The 18,403-nt window shown below is 35.5% G+C and overlaps 1 protein-coding gene and 1 pseudogene across 1 annotated transcript; one reads left to right on the top strand and one right to left on the bottom strand.

Annotated features, from left to right (window-relative positions):
- Positions 1-262: 262 nt before the first annotated feature.
- On the bottom strand, positions 263-3,521 carry LOC110095637 (serine/threonine-protein kinase-like protein CR4). Its single transcript, XM_020821256.2, has one exon. The coding sequence runs from the start codon at positions 3,166-3,168 to the stop codon at positions 520-522; it is 2,649 nt and encodes an 882-aa protein (XP_020676915.1). The 5' UTR covers positions 3,169-3,521; the 3' UTR covers positions 263-519.
- A 9,201-nt stretch (positions 3,522-12,722) lies between these two features.
- On the top strand, positions 12,723-13,265 carry LOC114580588 (annotated as a pseudogene).
- Positions 13,266-18,403: the final 5,138 nt, after the last annotated feature.

The following is an 18,403-nucleotide window of genomic DNA, read 5'->3' as shown; positions in this document are numbered from 1 at the left end:
CTTGCAATAGTCCACTATATAATCAAAAATATATAAGAGTCCACTCTTGTCCACAAGTGAAGATGATGAGATAATAATTATTTGATTTCTGTTATAGGGATTATAAAAATTGGGCGCCCATAAGCGAAAAAATTAAAATCTATCAACAAGATTAGATGTTAATGGCTAGACAATAATAATCAGATGGCAGAAGTCTGATGATTCTGGTAAATGATGACTAATTCTAACTATTAGAAGCATTTTTCGAAAAATGCAACAAGTTTAGCTTTCTCAACCCTCCAACCCCTTTCACATGAGAATGAGTCCTTGTTTATAATTTTCATAAATTCTTTACAATCCTTGCAAGTTACAATCTCATCTCACTAAATCATCATAGAAGACAAACTCATAGTCCAACAGCTCAACATGTGATCAGAGAATACACCCCAAAAACAATAAAACACAAAGGTCTGAGAAAATTTCAGAAGAGCTATTCTCATAAAATCATAGATACTTACACTTCACAATCCAAACACTTACTCAGAAGTTATGCTGCAAGAACAACTCTTCATGAGGAGAGGCTGGTCCTATCTCTTCCTCCAAGCATCTAAGACTTCTCCCTTCTGCATTCTTCACAGCCTCCACATCTCCTTCTGAAACCGACGATTTTCGCCGCTGTGAAGAGGTCACACTTGGAAATGTAATCCATGAAGGAGCTCTGTATTCGATTCTCTGATCTTCGGCATCGATCATATCGGTCTCTGAGTATGACTGCGCCGAAGATCTTTGCGACGCCTTCTTGTGCAATCTACTGCTTCCCAACACAACTTCAGTAGGCAATATTGGTTGATCATTACATGGGCTTCCCATCAAAAGAGCAAGAGCTCTTTCTAATGCAGTAGTCACCTTATCCATTGATGGCCTATCCTTTCCCCTCATTCTCACACATTTACATGCAATAGTAGCAATTTTCTTCAAAGCTTCCTCCTCAGCTGGAGGTTTCAGAACTGGATCGAGTATTGCTGTGATATTCTCAGCTTTGATCAGAGGAACAGCCCATTCTACTATGTTACCTTCTTCAAATTGCATGTCAATGGCTTTTCGGCCGCTGAGAATTTCCAAGAGGAGAACACCAAAGCTATAAACATCAGATTTGGTGGTAAGGTAATGAAGCCTGTAGTACTCAGGGTCTAAGTAGCCAAGTGTTCCAGCAGGAAGTTCAGATAAAGGAGTGCTGCTATCAGTTGGGCAAAGAAGAGAAAGACCAAAATCTGAGACTCGGGCATTGTGTTCTTCATCGATTAAAATGTTTGAAGATTTGATATCTCTGTGAATGACTGGGGGGCAGGCATAGCCATGCAAGTATTCAATTCCTCTTGCAGCTTGGACAGCAATGGTGACCCTTTTAACCCAATCTAATCTCTCCTTCAAGCTTGGTTCATTTCCATGTAGATGCTGATACAAAGAACCATGAGCCATGAATTCATAAACAAGAAGCCTTTCGCCGCCTTCCTCGCAGTAGCCTAGCAAGTTCAGTAAATGCGCGTGGTTCAGCCTCGAGAGCAAGTCGAGTTCAGTGTGAAATTCTTTGGAGTTCTTCTTCAGATCTGAAGCTCTTATAGCTCTCTTTACAGCAACAATTGTTCCATCTTTCAAAACTCCTTTGAAAACACAGGAAAAACTTCCTTTTCCAACTTGGGATTCTTCACTGAATCCACCTGTGGCCTTCTCCAATTCTTCAAAAGTGAACATCTGCGCACGATGAATCTTCAGCTCCTCCAGATCAGGTTGGATCTTCACCAACTCCTTGTGGAAAGAACAAGATCGATTCTTTACAGTTTTCAGTTCATTTGCCCCACATTTACATCTTTGTAATTTATATCGAACATAGAGGCAAGCCACCAAAGATACTGAGCTCACCAACACCACTCCAAAGACCAATTCTGAGATAAAGATTGGCAATTGAAGTGAAGACATATTTTGAGGAGTGGATTTCTTCTGCAAGCAGAATGATGAGCATTCAGTAGAAACACAATTTGTGCAATTGAACTCGCATCTTCGATCCAAAGTAGCATTGCAGGAGCTTAACAGATAAGTCTCCTCAGGACAGTCATTACTACATGGCAAGCAAACTCTAGAGTTCACTGGCCTGCAGAACTTGTAAGGCAAGTTCAGATGGCTAAACTCAAAGAATCCGGGGCCGCAAGGATTTGAATCACATATCCCAGGTGAAGCTGCCATCGGTATAGACCAAGGACCATCTGTTCCCCAGCAGAGCGGAGCAAGCGAAGAATCTGCAAGAACACCACAAGTGAAATAATCTCCAGCAGCAATTTCATACAATTTTGTGTTTTTCGGCGGCGGAACACTGCTCTTAAGCCAAAATCCCCAGCAAGTAACCTCATGATCCACACTCTTAATCCCACAGGCATGAAATCTTCCTCCCACAACTGAAAGCATTGGATCAACAGGCGCCAAATCAACATCTTCTTGCACTGCTAAGCTCTTTCCCCAACAGAAAACCCGAGAATTCTCCAATATCCCACAAACATGATAGCCTCCAGCTGAAATGGATCGAAACCTCAAATTCCGCGGAGTTAGACTGATAATGTTGCTTCCTGTCTCATCCCCCCAGCAGAATGCAGTTCGATTTCGAACAAGTATGCCACAATTGAACAAAGATCCAGCTGTTATGGATGTAACTTCGCCGTTGAACTTCAAAGAGGCAGTCATGTTATAACCCCAGCAATCAATCAATGAAATGCTGGTTTGAAATCTTCTGTGCTGTTTACGAATGCCGCAGAGATGGTGATCACCTGCGCTAATCTCTGAGTAAGCAGCCCCTTCTTCCATTGGCTGAGGAACTCCCATCTCTACATAGAAGTTGTTTCCCCAACAATAAGGCTGGTTTGTATCCAAGAGAAGCCCACAGGCAAAGCTATCACCAGCTGTGAGAGAAAGCATAGGAAGCCTTGAGGGGGCGCCATATACAATAGAAGCATCAGTGCCAAAACAGCGAACAAGATGAGAGCCATCAGGGACCAGAGCGCAAAAGACTGGGCCATTCTCACCGTAGGAGACAGCAATGGACGACATTGAGCCGAGTGCTGAGACTCCTACGGTTACAGACGCAGCTGAGAGCAAAAAGGTCAGAGCTTGAGTGAAGACTCTGCTTCTTGTTGAGCCCATTGTAAAGATCAGACGAATGGAATTATCTCCAAGAAGAAAAATTTCGGTTCTTTCTTCCTCTATGTTATCAGGGGTTGCAGGGCATTATCCATAACTTCGTAATCAAATTTTCTTTATCACTGAGCTGGGACTATAGAAAGGAAGAAAAGATGAAGAGCCCATACCAGGAAGAAGGAGCTGGTAAACGTTAAAAAAAAACCTAAAAGGCACATCTTTTTCTTCAAGCTACTCGGTTCCCAGCTGCAAAGAAGCCATCTTTTTCCTTGTTCTGAGCTGCAAAGGGCATGGCTTCACAGAAGACCGCAGAGACAGGGGGAGGGAGGGAGAGGAGAGAGGGGCATTGATGAGCATTAATTGCAGTTCCCGGTTATTGGTGAGGACTGTAAATGAGAAATAAATACGTGATGCTTTATGCCTGGATCTCCGCACACTTCTCCAAAAATTTGAATTTCTATCAACAACTTTACTGCTACTTTCTTTTTTTTTATAAATTTTTTCTTCCAAAGTTTTTTTTTTTTAACCAAGAATTCTCCATCAAGATTCAGCTCATTAAACCAGCAACTAATAATGCTTAATCATAAATCATTATTACAACTATCTTTATAACCCGTGTTCTTCATGATAGCCTTAGAGCAATGTTCACTCCCCGAGATCCTATACAAGATAACAAGATTTTAATTAGAGCTTACACTATTTAAACAGTTTGATCATATTTATTTCAAATAAAAGCTTATTATTTCTCTCTCAATTTTATATGATTATTTAAGGAAAATAACTCTCAATTTTTTCTCCTGTTTTTAATGGAAATTTCTTAAGTTTAAAGAGTAAAAAATATTTCTTCAAAGGAAACTACATTTTGATTCATGTGCGTATCATCAAAAAATTATTTTGTTTATATATTTAATATCTTAACAAGAAATAAAGAGTTTATTCATGCATTTTTATTTTTATTTGGCTATATTTTTAAAATTTGAGTGAATATATTATAAATAGAAACAGTTGAATATTAATTTATGTATAAGATTTGTGTTACATAAAATGATCTCTCTTATAAATTCAATGTTTATAAATAATAATAAATTAGTTAATTAATATGAAAAATATTTACAACATTCAAATTAAAAATCATTTAAAATGATATTTCTCTTTTAATTTATATTCATATAGTTCATCCCGATCAAAATTTTGATGGAATCTAAACATAGTAAAGTAAGTACTTAGCCTACCTTCAAGATGCTTGAGAGGAACCACAAACTCACTTTCTAACCAAGGCTATTCACCCACATAACCCAACTACTAATTTATATTCATATAGTTTTCATCAGAGGAACTCATCAAGGATAATTAGCTTCAACTCAACATTTGACAGTTGTTGTGATGTGGCAAAAACAAATTTTGAAAAAAAAATATATTTTTTATCTTTTTAAATAATCAAATAAATCAACAAAAACTTCTAAACAATAAATCTGTTTAGCTATTGAAAATAACTAACAATTACATACCTCAAGATATTGCACTTGATATTGAAAATAACTAATAATTACATACCTCAAGATATTGCACTTGATACATCATCAAAAAATATTTGGATCGGGCACAAATCTCGAGGCAAAATCAAATTGGAAACCTCATAAATTAAAATTGGGACCATCCAAACTCTGATTTCAGCAAACTTATAGTCAAACTGAGTGTCTCGGAATTACGAACCCAACGACACCAAATTTGAATCAATTCGAGCCCAAATGGATCCAAATCACAATTAGGTTTACCAAATGGTTTCGAAACATGACATGCTTATAGTCGAATCGAGCGGCTCGACGAGACGAATCCAACGAGCCTAAGATCATTAGATTATATTATTAATTAAATGTTCAAATGCCCAATAAATAATCCATAATCAAGGAATTCAACATTAACCATCCATCCAAACCAGTCCCAAAATACCCTTGAACTTCCATTTATTTACAAGCCATGTTACTCTAAAAAAATTATAAATAGAGCCTCCATTTCTCATGCAAAGGGACACCCAAGCCAAAGGAAACAAAAGAAATATTGGAGATCGTTCTTGCCCTCTTGCTCCTCCTCGACCACTGCCCGAAGTTCCGTCGGACCACCACCTGACGTCCGGAGTTTCTCCATACCACCACCTGGCACCCGGTATTCCGGCGGTCCAGCACCTAACGCCGAAGTTCTGCTAAACCACCACCTAACGCTAGAGTTCCGTCGGACTACCACCTGGCACCAGGAGTTACGCCAGACCGCCAACTGACGCCGGAGTTTCATCGGATTGCCACTTGATGTCGGAGTTTACTAGACTACCACCTGACGCCGGAAGTTCCGTCGAACCACCACCTGACGTTCGGAGTTCCGTTGGACCACAACCCGATCCCGGAGTTCTAACAGACTACCACATGATGCTGGAGTTCTGCCCGACCACTATTTGTCGCCCAGACTTCCACCGAACCACAGCTTGATGCCAAACTTTTGTCAGACCACCACCTAACGCCAGACTTTCACCATATCACTGACTAATGTTGAGACTTCCGCCGAACTACCAACTAACGGCCAGACTTTCACCAAACCACCAAGTAACATTGGACTTTCATCCCTGTTTTTCAGTAGACTATAACTATACAGTTGACATTTGTAATCTGATCACTCTTAAAGACGAGTCAGCATACTATACTCAACTAAAATTCTAGTGAATAATTTTCAACTATGCTAGGCACTATGATTTTTTCGCCTTATAGGGTTTCCACAAAAAAATTTATGTTCTGTAAGTATCAGCTAGATATTTGTACAACACTATACATAGAATTACACTGTCTCAGCATATATTCTAGCATGCAATTGTTTGGCATTGTATGTGAGAAATATAATCCCACTATCTTTAGTATTGTTTCAATGGCCGCTAGGCGTAACAATAGTATCTTGGGAGCATCTCGCTCTAACACCCATCAATCCAAAAATCAGTCTATGAATTATAAACACCCAGCATCTGACGCTTTTTATCTTGGAGAGCAAAATGCTTTCAGAAAAGAAACTTCAGGACTTTCTCTAGAAGAACGTATATGAAAGATTGAAGAATCTCAAAATGAGATCCTTTAACTTCTGTGAGAGATTCGACAATTGGCACTAGCATAACAAGAGGAGATTCTTCTCCCTCAAGATCCACTACTGGCTAAAGATATTCAACCCAAACATCTTCATATGGAGATTCCTCTCCCTCCACTAAGGATACATCCTTCGTCACATGAAGACAATGAACTTGCTAACATAACAAGCTCTGCCCATCCTTCACGTTCAGGTTGGCAACCTAGTATTCCTCCAGAAGTTCTCGAAGACTTAGCCCAATAACACATTGCTTATCTCGCTCGCAAAGCCTTACGACATGAAATACAAAGATTGTTCTAAGAATATTTCTCCGTGGGAGGTGTAAGATATCTCATTATCAGTAGGATTTCCAAGAGTCATCACCCCTGACCTAAACCATTCTTCAACACCCAATTTTGGTAGGATTCAAACTACCGAGTATTAATTCCTATGACAGGACATCCAACCTGTATGAGCATATTGATCACAATCGGACCATCATGCATATCCAGTGAGCCTTAGATGCGCTCCTATGCCAAGTTTTTTTTTTCCACCCTTAAGGGATAAGCACGAATACGGTTCTATTAACTTCCAGATAGAATAATTCTCACTTTTGTCAAAATTGACCAAAGTGCTCGTTGAACAATTTATCTCTAATTAAAAAATTGCTAATGATTCTTCTCTGCTCTTTAGGATTTGCTAGAATGAAGGAGAATCGCTTAAAGAGCATTTCTAATGATTTTTCACGGAGGCTCGATAAATTTTAAGAGTAGATCCTGAATTGCTGAGAGGAGTTTTCCTTGAAGGCCTCCGTCTAGGGCTTTTTCATTCAATACTTATATGATATACAAAACATTCATATACCGACCTCATCCATCATATAGAGGCACAAATATAAGCAGATAAATTTATAAATACTTACAAGAAGCAATTTGAGCAAACTTCTGGAAAGCATAAAAATGCCCTTACAATGGAGAACTCATTCTCGCAATGAAAGAAAAATCTTCCTCCTAGACCCCCTGTACCACGATGCAAGTTTTGGCAAGAAGAGGAGTATATACCACTCAATGCCCCTCGAGAAAATATGTTGATGGCCGTATTCATGGACACATTGTTGAAGCTTGCAGATAACTCAAGGATGAGATTAAGAGGCTGATATGATAGGGATATCTCCGATAATTCATCAAAAACCCACATGCTAGAGATGAAGTTGATCCCAATAGGGGGGGGGGGGGGAAAAAAAAAAAAAAAAGGGGGGGGGGGGTAAAATCAACAATAATAAAGAAAACTGTTGAATAATATTCAAATGGTTTGTGATATTAAATGACCATGCAATTTGTGCATTTGTGTTAATAATAATACTCGTCTTCTTTTATCATGTATCTTTAGGGTGTCACTCTTACCTCTAGATTTTCTTTCAAGTTAAATATTATGTTGTCCACGTAAAAATATCTTATGTGTTTAGCATGGTGTAACTCACTACAGGAAAAACACAATTTTTCAACAGTCGTTTTCGTCAGAAATTTGGCTAAAATCTATAAAAAATTAGCATTTTCGGTGGATTTCCAACAGAAATTATTTTGACGGCAAAACGCACGTCGGAAAAGCCCTTCCAGCGTTAAATAATGTGTAAGAAATATTTCTAGAATATTTCCATCATAAAATTCATCGGAAATATATTTCCAGCGGATTATTTTTACACCAGAAAATAAAATAAAATAAAAATTTTTGTCAACCCGGGCAGCCTGCTGTCCCCCAAGCCAGTCCAGCCGCGCACCCCACCCCTCCCCCCCCCCCCCCCTCCCCCCAAAGCCAACCGGACAAGCCCCCCAAGCTACTTCGCAGCGCATCAAGCCCGCCTAGGAGATTGCCGACCGACTGGCCTGCCTAGCCACGCGCGCCTGCGGCGCCTGCGATGGGGTTCGAATCCCCACCATTTGATGTTAGTCTCCCCTCAACCTTTATGCCAAAGAGGAAAAACTGCTAAATTGCATACTTTTTTTATATTTAAAGTATAACTGAAAACTAATTAATCTAAAGCCAAAATAATATTTATATTAAAATTAAAAATATGTAATTATAATGTGATTTAAATATACATTATTATATTAAATGTAATTTAAAAATTTATTATATATTATAACATAAATAATATAATTGTAATAGAGTTACAAATTATTTAACTTATTTAACAAAATAAAATAATTTATTACAACAATTTTTTTAAACATATTTAATTTTCGTCGGAAATCCGTTGGAAATCCCGTCGAAATTAAATTCGTCGGAAAGCCAATCAAAAAATACACTGGAACTCCATAAAAAATTTTCGGTCGAAAATCTGCCGAAAAATCCGTCAGAATTTCTGTCGAATTTATTTCCGCCGGAAATTCCACTGTAAATTAGTTGTTTTCTTGTAGTGACTCTTATATTCCTAACTTGTACCGTATAGTTGTTATATTGTTTTACATAATATAATAGTGTGATGTTTGCTCCATTTTGATATTGTCCCTTTTTTTAAAAAGGATAAAAAATGATAATAAAAATTAATGACAAATCTAATATTTTTAGATGTGATTCAAGAAATACACAATCTTCATTGTTTCTTGATCACTGGATGATCAATTCCAGGAGGATTCGATCTGACCTCTTCCACACAGATTTATTAAGTATAACTACGTGAGTTTATATAAGTAGTCAAGTGTAAACTGATGCTAAAAGAATTATCTATATGAGAAGTGGAAACAAAGCTCCAATTGAGGATATTGGCTTATATAAATTATATTTAAAATGCAATTGAACATTTGATTTATTTGATATTTTTTATGTGTCATCATTTAAAGTGAATTTAATTTTTATTTATTGTCTAGACAAAACTGGTTACTCTTATTCATTTGAAAATGAAATTTTTTGTCTCTTTTAATATTCAAATGTTATTGATATTTATTCTTTAATTGATAATCTATAAAAAATGGATATATCTAGCTTATAGATTAACGAAATCTCGTAGACAAGTACTTTTGGTACAAAGCAAATATTAACTATTGAGAATTATTTCATTTTTTGGCATAAGCATTTAGGGTATATTTCTAAATAAAGAATTGAAAATATTCTTGAGTTAGATAAAGTTTTTAATTCTCTTAAATTTTGATATTTTAAAATGTATATTAAATGTATTGAGGAAAATAATAAATATTAAGAAAATAGGTGACAACTTGAGTTTAAGCATTTTGAAATCAATATATATTAATATTTGTGATCCTATAGCTTCTTTAATTTAAAAATCTTAAATATTTGGAATCAATAAATCTTATAGCTTCCACTACAGGAAAAACGCCGATTACCGGCGATCATGACCGGCGGTTATATGACCGCCGGTAATACCCGGTGAATACCAGCGGGTTTGTCGCGGTGTGCCGCCGGTGGATTACCGGGCCTAACCGGGGGTTCTGTAACGTTAAGCCGCCGGCAATAGCGCGACGGTCCTATAAAACCCTACGGCTAAACCGCCAGATGTCAATTTCAGCGGGGTCTGTACCGGCGGCGGATACCGGCCGTGATAAGTGATGCCAATACCGGCGGTCAGGATCGCCGGAAAACCGCCGGTAAATTCAATGCCTCTAGAAACTTGGTGAACTTGTTTTATGTTTGATGACTTATTTATAACTTTTTAATTTTGATTGTAAAACGTTTGGTTTAATTGATGGTTATGTATATAGTTGTGATGAATATAGCGGCGTGTTGCTCAAAACATCTTATTATGTATTGCTATTTATGCAGGTTTAGAATTTAGGGTGAACCTCCCTCAAATAAGGGATGCTGTCAAATTTTTTTTTTTAGGTGCTACAAGTTTTCCGGCGGCCAACCGGCGATTTGCCGCCGGAAACTACGATATCCGGACGGCTAATTTACGCCAGCCGGTAATTCCTTACACCGTGTGTAAATATACCGCGGTTTATCGATGCCGACAACGGTTATCCGGTGAAAGCCCGGCGAGCCTACCGCCGGTCATACGTCGCTATGACTGCCGGGTAACCGCCGGCAATGTTACCGGGAATGAACCGACGCTTGACCGGCGGTTATTCGAACGCACGACGTTTTTCCTGTAGTGTTCTTGGAATGGTTAATTGTGTTTTATTACTTTCATAGATAAATATTCTTAATATATGTACTTATACTTCTTGCATGGAAGTCTAAATCACTAGGAGTATTTAAGATCTTTAAATTAAAGTTGAAAATCAATTTTGTAAGAAAAATAAAATATTAAATTTGTCCACGAAAGTGAATACTATGATAGATATGACGAATTAGATGAATAATGTACAGACCATTTGCAAAGTATTTAGCAGAATAGGCATTAGTCATTAATACTCAAACTGCAATTCAAAATGGTATAGCTAAGATATGAAGTTAAAACCTAAAGAATTTGGTTAAAAATATGATAAGCCATTCTTCTTTATCAAAACCATTTTGGGAAAAGATGTTAAAGATTATAATTTATATCCTAAAGAGAATTCTAAGCAAAAATAATAGTTAAAATCCTATGATTCATGGATAGAAAATAAGCCTAAAATAGACATATTCATGTCTAAAGATGTCCAACTGGGGTTGAAACATATATATCTAATGAAAGAAAATCAGACTCAAAACTATAAGTTACTATTTTGTTGATGCTAAAAAAAAACAAGAGGCTTTAAGTTTTATAATTCCTCATTTAGGTCTTTTTTTTAGACAAGCAATGCTATGTTTATTAAGAGTGAATACAATAGGAGTGATATAATATTATTAGGGATTTTAATTTTAAAGATGATTATATTACTATTCATATATTTATGACTAAAAAGATTCAATTAATTATGCATGTGTCACTTAAGTTGCATATCCAAATAATTAAAATGCTCTTAAGTTATTTCCTACTCATACTAAGGAATCACAACAACCTCAAATTCAAATGCCATTGACAAGATCTACTAGGGGAAGAATGATTTTGATTAAGATTGGAAGATGATCCAATCTCTTTTGGTCAAGTAAAACTATGTGGTAACTCCCAAAAATGGATAGAGCCCATAGAAGATGACATAAATTAATGAAAGACTATAACTTTTGGGATATGATTGGTAAGACTTAAAGAGCGAAGATAATTAGCTCTAAATGAATTTGTAAGATCAAATATGATTCGAAAGACAATGTTGTAAGGCACTAGCTTTTAAAGGTTTCAATAAAAAAAGAATGAACTGATTATGGAGAGCACTTACTTAAGTTTCATCAAAAGATTTTTTCAGAATTTGTCAAAATAAAATTTTATTAATATAAAATTTCTTGTTATGAAAAAAAGAGTTCATAGTTATTAAATATGTATCAAATATATTAGTAAAAATTTTATTATTTTAAATCCACTAATAACATATCCATAAAGTATTTCATGAGCGTGAAGCTCATATAGGTATGATTTGTCTTGATGATATTTTAGTATAATGGAAGCTTTTTTTTAACATGCAATTATTATAAAATATATTTTTTAATCAAATTAACGAGTAACTATTTTATGCTTATTTATTGGAAACTATAGAGTATGATTACCTTTTTTTTCATTTACAAATTAACATAAAATATTGAAAAATATTGATACTTTTTTTTTAAAAAAAAGGTATAACATATGACTAGTTAGAAAAAGACATTCTATGATATTACATTACATGAAATTTTCATATAAATTCTTACATGATATATGTAATTAATCACATAATATAGTGACCATTGATGAGTATTTTTTTATGAAGAAATGAAACATTTTGATATTATATTGATTATGAGATGTTAATCATTTTATTTTTATTTTTTATTGTATGGACACAATTAATTACAACTTTGGAGCATTATTTATAAAAAAATTGCATATGTATACAATAATATTATTTTGTTGATGATGTGATAAGACATGTTGTAAGACTAATTGAGCCAAGGTTGTAATGGTAGGCATTAATGCTTTGTTATATGCAATTAATTTAGCAATATATGAATTAATATATTATTTTTTAATATTTACTTATATAATACTCAAATTATACTAATATTAATATATTAAAAATAAAACATATATATATATATATTATATAGTATATATATATATAAATATATATATTATATATATATATATATATATATATATATATGAAATGATATATTAAATGATATATAAATTAAATATGAAATTCAAATATTAAATATGTCAAACAAAAGGACTTTAGACGGGTATTGAATTCCTCCGTTAACCTACGCGTGCTTATCCTAACGGCTAGTTCAAGTAGCCGTTACGAGCGTGGTCAACTAATTTTAAACTCCAGCCCCTGCCGTTCTTCTCTCCTCGCCACTCACTCCTCTCATCCACAACTGTCATTCCCTTCTTTCCTCCTCGTTATCAACCGTCCTCCCCACCTCCCTCCCTTATTTCCAATCGATCTCCATCTCCTTCCCCACCCTCCCTCGCCGTCTCCTCCATGGACGCGGCTGAACTCAAACGCGTCTTCCACTATTCGACCGCAACGGCGATGGCCGAATCACCAAAAAGAACTCAGCGACTCTCTCACAAACCTCAGGATCCACATCCCGGACGACGAGCTCCAGTCCATGATCGACAATATCGATGTCAATGGCGACGGTTGCATTGATATCGACGAGTTCGGGGTGCTCTATCAGAACATAATGGACGAGCAACGCGGCGACGAAGACGAAGAGGAAGACATGAGAGAGGCTTTCAATGTCTTCGATCAGAATGGCGATGGTTTCATCACTGTGGATGAGCTAAGGTCTGTTCTCTCTCGCTTGGGTTGAAACAGGGGAGAACCGTGGAGGATTGCCGGAAAATGATCAAGAAGGTTGATGTGGATGGAGATGGGAAGGTTAATTATAAGGAGTTTAAGCAGATGATGAAAGGAGGCGGCTTCGCCGCCTTGACATGATCAGATTTGTATTGGCTTTGGCATTGGTGAGGGCCTGAGAGGGGCGATGAGCTGATGCCCTAGGTTAGTGAAGAAAAAAAAAAAAAAATGTAGGATTTACATACATACCACTGGTTTTTTTTATGTATTTATATATTTAATATCTAAATTTTTATATTTTTTTTTACATTTCAAATATAATTAAAAAAAATATTGCTATCTTTTGTGTTTTGAATATTTAAGTATTATGTTGTTAAATATAAAGTTTAAGAAATATATATGTAAATACATAAAAATTTTGTGGTATGTATGATAAACCCCTAAAAAAATTTTGATTATGATGTTTTTGTATGTATTAATGTTTGAAATATAACAGAAATAATCAAAATATAAAATTATTTTATCAGAAATTATAATTTTGTTTTGGTATAATATCTTATTCGAATATTGTTTAATTATTTGTTTTTTATATTTTGTCGTAAAAACAAATTAGGTTTCACTTGTTTTTTTTTTTACATTAAAAAAATTGATTGAGGTGTATCTTTTATGCATTTTTACATTATTACAAGCAGAAATTATATATTTTCTTAAGATAAATAATGAATCTGAATATTATTTTGTAGCACAAATATTATTTTGTAGCACAGATTAAGTATGCTATAATTATTGATTAATATTTCATTTGTGATAGTTTTCTTATTATTTCCTAAAATAATTTTTAGTAGAAAATTTTTAATTTTTATACTAAACAATTTATTTAAGAAGCAATAAAAAAGCCGACCCAAACAAAGCCAAATATTCCCTAATTTTATTTAGATCTTTTGTTTTATATTTTTCTTTGAAGTTCTTTTAAAACAAAAAATAATAATTTTTTATTTAAAAAAAAAAACATCCTATATTTAATTAAGCTTCTGATTAGAGATTTTATTAATTATTTAAAACTTAATTAAGATTTTATTGTATTTTATTAGGTTTGTTTTGGATTTTTGTGAAGAATAACTGAATCTGGAAACTTGGAGATTTCACAAAAAAAAGGCCAGTTGACCCCTTACAGGCTTATTATACACATCATTTATTATAGGCAGTTGTGCAATGAAGGCTTCCATGTTCTCGCAGCCAAACATACAATGCAGATCGCTTGCAGACTCGCATGTTCATGAATATTGTAATCATAAAGAAAGTTGAAATGTTTAGTATTTCTAAATAAAGAAGGTTGAGTATTGAGGTATTTTTTGTTCGTGAGGTGAGGTATAAACCTCAAGGCTTTGAGGCGTAAGCCTTAAAATTAGAAATTTGCATAAAGTCAAAATGAGGATATCATTTGCTAGGACTTCTTTCATAAATATAATTTTGTTGATTTAGAATAATTCATTTTTTTCTGGCTGTAAATGTTAATATTTATTTAATCATTTAATATGTAAGAATAAGTTTTGTTAAAGCAAGTCGAATAGTCGCATACGAGTCAAAGGAGACGAAGGACCTACCTACTTAATCGATCAAGCACATTTAAGGGGAGAAGAATGTCTATTGTTAAAGCGAGCAAACTACCATCGTCGTATATTTTGATCCAACAGGAAGAACATCGTCAAATGTTCCTGACTTCCGATCCAACAAGGTACATCGTCAACCTATCCTAATTTTTGATCGACCATGGAACATCGTTGAAGAAGGCGAAGAAGCTTTTAGTGACTCCTTTAACACTACCTTACGTGCGGTGCATCAGATGAAGTTCAACATCAAGAATGATTTTATTTCAAGGCAAGGCACTCCTCTGTATATTTGAGGCGTACACATCACAATTAGGGTTTGAAGTGTTTGCCTCGATGCGTTATAGGATCGAATTGTGTTGAGGCGCGCCTTTCATTGCTCAATTTCAAACAATGGTATTTCTTATATGTTAAGGAGTTGCTCTAGATCTATTTTTATTATATTTAATTTGTATTTTAGATACTTTTAATTTCTTTTTTTTTTAAATAAATTAAATTATTTATAGAAATGCTCAAGAATAACTTATATGTTTTTTTTTTTTAATATTTTTCTCTTCTTAAAATGAAATCAGCTCAGTCATAACTATTGTCGTCGACAACCGGTCTTTATTGACCGTCATTAACCACTTCTATACTATTCAATAAAAATAAAATAACACTTATTTAAAAAATTAAATATATTTATAAATAAAATAAATATAAAATTAAAATAAAAAGTGATCAAAAAAATTCTTGAGAGTTCAGGAATTTTTTTATTAGGGCCAGTATAGTCTTTGAGATCAAAATTTAAAATTTATCAATATTTAATGAATCTATCAATTGATTTGATGTAATGAGGTAATTAGATATTGACATTAATTGCTTATATTTAGCAGCTCCAAATATGACGGTTCCCTATTTATTTATAATAAGAACTATGCAAATATATATTTTTAAAGATATGTAGATCATCTCAATATCATTAGAAATAATCAAAGCTCTATAAATTAATTCTTCTACACTCTCTTTTCTATGTTTTCGATTCCTTGATATTTTGTTGATTTTTGTTTAATAATCTAAGATGTCATGCAAGAAGATCATATATTTGATTTTTGTTTGATATTTAGAAAAGTATTCTAGAGTTTACGGTGGAATGATGATGGGTCTAGAGATGTTTATTAGTATAAATATCAAGATTAGTCTAGTTTGGATTGATTTGGCAGATCATTTTAGAGTGACATTTATATGAGATAAATGATTATAAAAGACGGTGAAATGTAAGCTTTGGATGTTAACTTATGATGCGGAGTTGATGGTAAAGTTTGGTGGAGTTTAAGAAGATATTGAAGTACTATATATTACGAAGTAAGCCAAAATGTAATTAACGTTATATCTATTAATGAGCTGGCAGTAGATCATTGGTAGCTGTTATCTTTAGGTCTATGCTTGCCTATATATAGGCCATCTTCTTCCCTGTAATGGTATGCAATAATAATAAGATTTATATTTTCCTCTCTGTTTCCTGCTTCAAGAACCGAAAGGTTCTGTTCAAGAACTCTCAGAGTTCCACATGGTATCAGTCAGCTCGTTCTTTCAGGGCATCCATGGCGACATCTTCCGCCCTGTCTACCGACGCCTCCGACGCCACTACAACAACGCGCGATTCTCCGGTCATTTCTTCTATTCTGAAGTTCGTTGTGTCCAATCTCAAATCCATCGTTCAAATCCAGCTTCAACCGGAAAACTATCCCATTTGGCGGGCTCAAATCTCTAAGGTTCTTCGGGCAAATGGTTTTGAATCTCATCTGCATCCTCCTTCCTCGCCTCCTCCTCCTCTTCTTGATCACTCTGACGGTTCTAATTCCTCCAATCCCGCCCATTCCTCTTGGTTACTGACCGACCAGAACTTAGCCGCCGCCATTTGCTCGACCATTTCTTCTCCCATATTACCCTACGTCATTCATCTTGACTCTACGTTTGAGATCTGGCAAACACTTGAAACCCGATTTCAATCCACCAATAGATCCAAGGTCATTCAATTGAAAAATGCCTTGCACCATATTTCCCTCAAAAACTCCACCGTCACCCAATATCTTTTTGACATTAAATCCATCGTCGATCAAATTGTCGCCGCCGGATCCGCTGTTGACACTGAAGACATTGTTCTTTATATTCTTAATGGTTTACCTCCCTCATATCAATCCTTTAAAACCTCCATTCGCACTATGCTTTCCCTGATCAGTCTCGACAACTTGTACGCTCTTCTACTCAGTGAAGAGGTCAATATCGCTTCAGACACGGTTCGCACTATCTCTGTTGATACTAACACGGCACTCTATTCCAACCGTGGTCGTGGACGTCGCTCCAGAGGGCGTTCTTCCGCTAATCCGCCAAGATCTGCGTCCAACACACTCGTTATCTGCCAAATTTGTCATAAACAGGGTCATTCGGCTACCTCTTGATGGCACCGTTTAAATCTGCAGTATGTGCCTCCAACGCAAAACCAGACTAACACAGCATTGCTCGCTGGAAATTCAAGATCCACTGATGAATGGTATCTTGACTCGGGTGCGTCGTCTCACCTCACCAATTCTTTAGAGAATCTCTCAGTCTCCCAATCTTATCAAGGCTCAGACGGTGTGACCATCAGCGATGGTAGCTCAGTCGGCATTGCTCATTCTGGCTCAGGTGTTCTTCCAACACCTGCTCGTAAGTTGTTTCTATCTAAAATTTTACATACCCCGTCTCTTCACTACAATATTCTTTCAATTTCTCAACTCACCAGGGATAACAATATTTCTATTACTTTCACTCCTAATGGCTTTATCTTTAAGGATTTGCAGAAACAGGAGACGCTGCTTCAAGATCCGTGTACTCGAGGGCTATACCCGATCAGTCCTCAACCTGATAGCTGTCACGACCCGACCCGATCTGGGACGGATCTCACTCGCACCAGGTCGCGACACGGAACGAACAGACTGACTTACTGACCAGGATCTGGTTATGGAATTTGGTTCGGAACTGAATCTTCCAAATAATTTAACTCAAACAGACACACAGACACAGAGCTACTATGAATCATCAAACACAGCGGAACAAAACATCTATCTTTTTTTTTTTTCTTTTCAAAACAATCATCTACAAATACAGTATATGGCTTTTAGACAGAAAGAAACAGAGCAGAAAAGCCATGACTGTACAAAAGTCAAAAGGGTACAAAATAATACCTATAGATCAGACTCTGAAATCTATTCTTGGACCTCCTTCCCTTTCCCATAACCTGAAAACCACCAGAAAATAAGAGTGAGCTCAACAGCTCAGCAAAGCGACAAACCTCCAATCAAAATTCTCAGAATCCAAAACCAAACACATCAGACAAATCCGTACAGAAATCAGAATAGAATCAGACATATATCAAATCGGACAGATCAGAACGGAACAAATCAAATCAGAACAGATACGGACAGATCAAATCAGACAGAACTGAACTGAAAAAATATCAAATCAAACAGAATTGTACGGAAACAGAAGTCGTATCAAATCGGAAACAAAATAAATTAGACATATCAAATCAGAAACGGAATCGTACCGAAATCAAAAATTTAGATCATATCGGAACAGAACAGAATCGTATCAGAATCAGATCATACAAATCAAATCAAATCAAATCAACAGAATCAGAATCGTACAGAATTCAGAATTCAAATCATATTGTACAGAAGTCAGAAATCCTTTCACAGC

This window comes from Dendrobium catenatum, unplaced genomic scaffold (genome assembly GCF_001605985.2).
Source record: "Dendrobium catenatum unplaced genomic scaffold, ASM160598v2 fragScaff_scaffold_1105, whole genome shotgun sequence".
NCBI lineage: Eukaryota > Viridiplantae > Streptophyta > Magnoliopsida > Asparagales > Orchidaceae > Dendrobium > Dendrobium catenatum.
This window is presented reverse-complemented; position numbering and strand designations above follow the sequence as displayed.

Excerpts from the sequence above, each read along its gene's own strand:
- LOC110095637 (XM_020821256.2), bottom strand. The coding sequence starts at position 3,168 with ATGGGCTCAACAAGAAGCAGAGTCTTCACTCAAGCTCTGACCTTTTTG.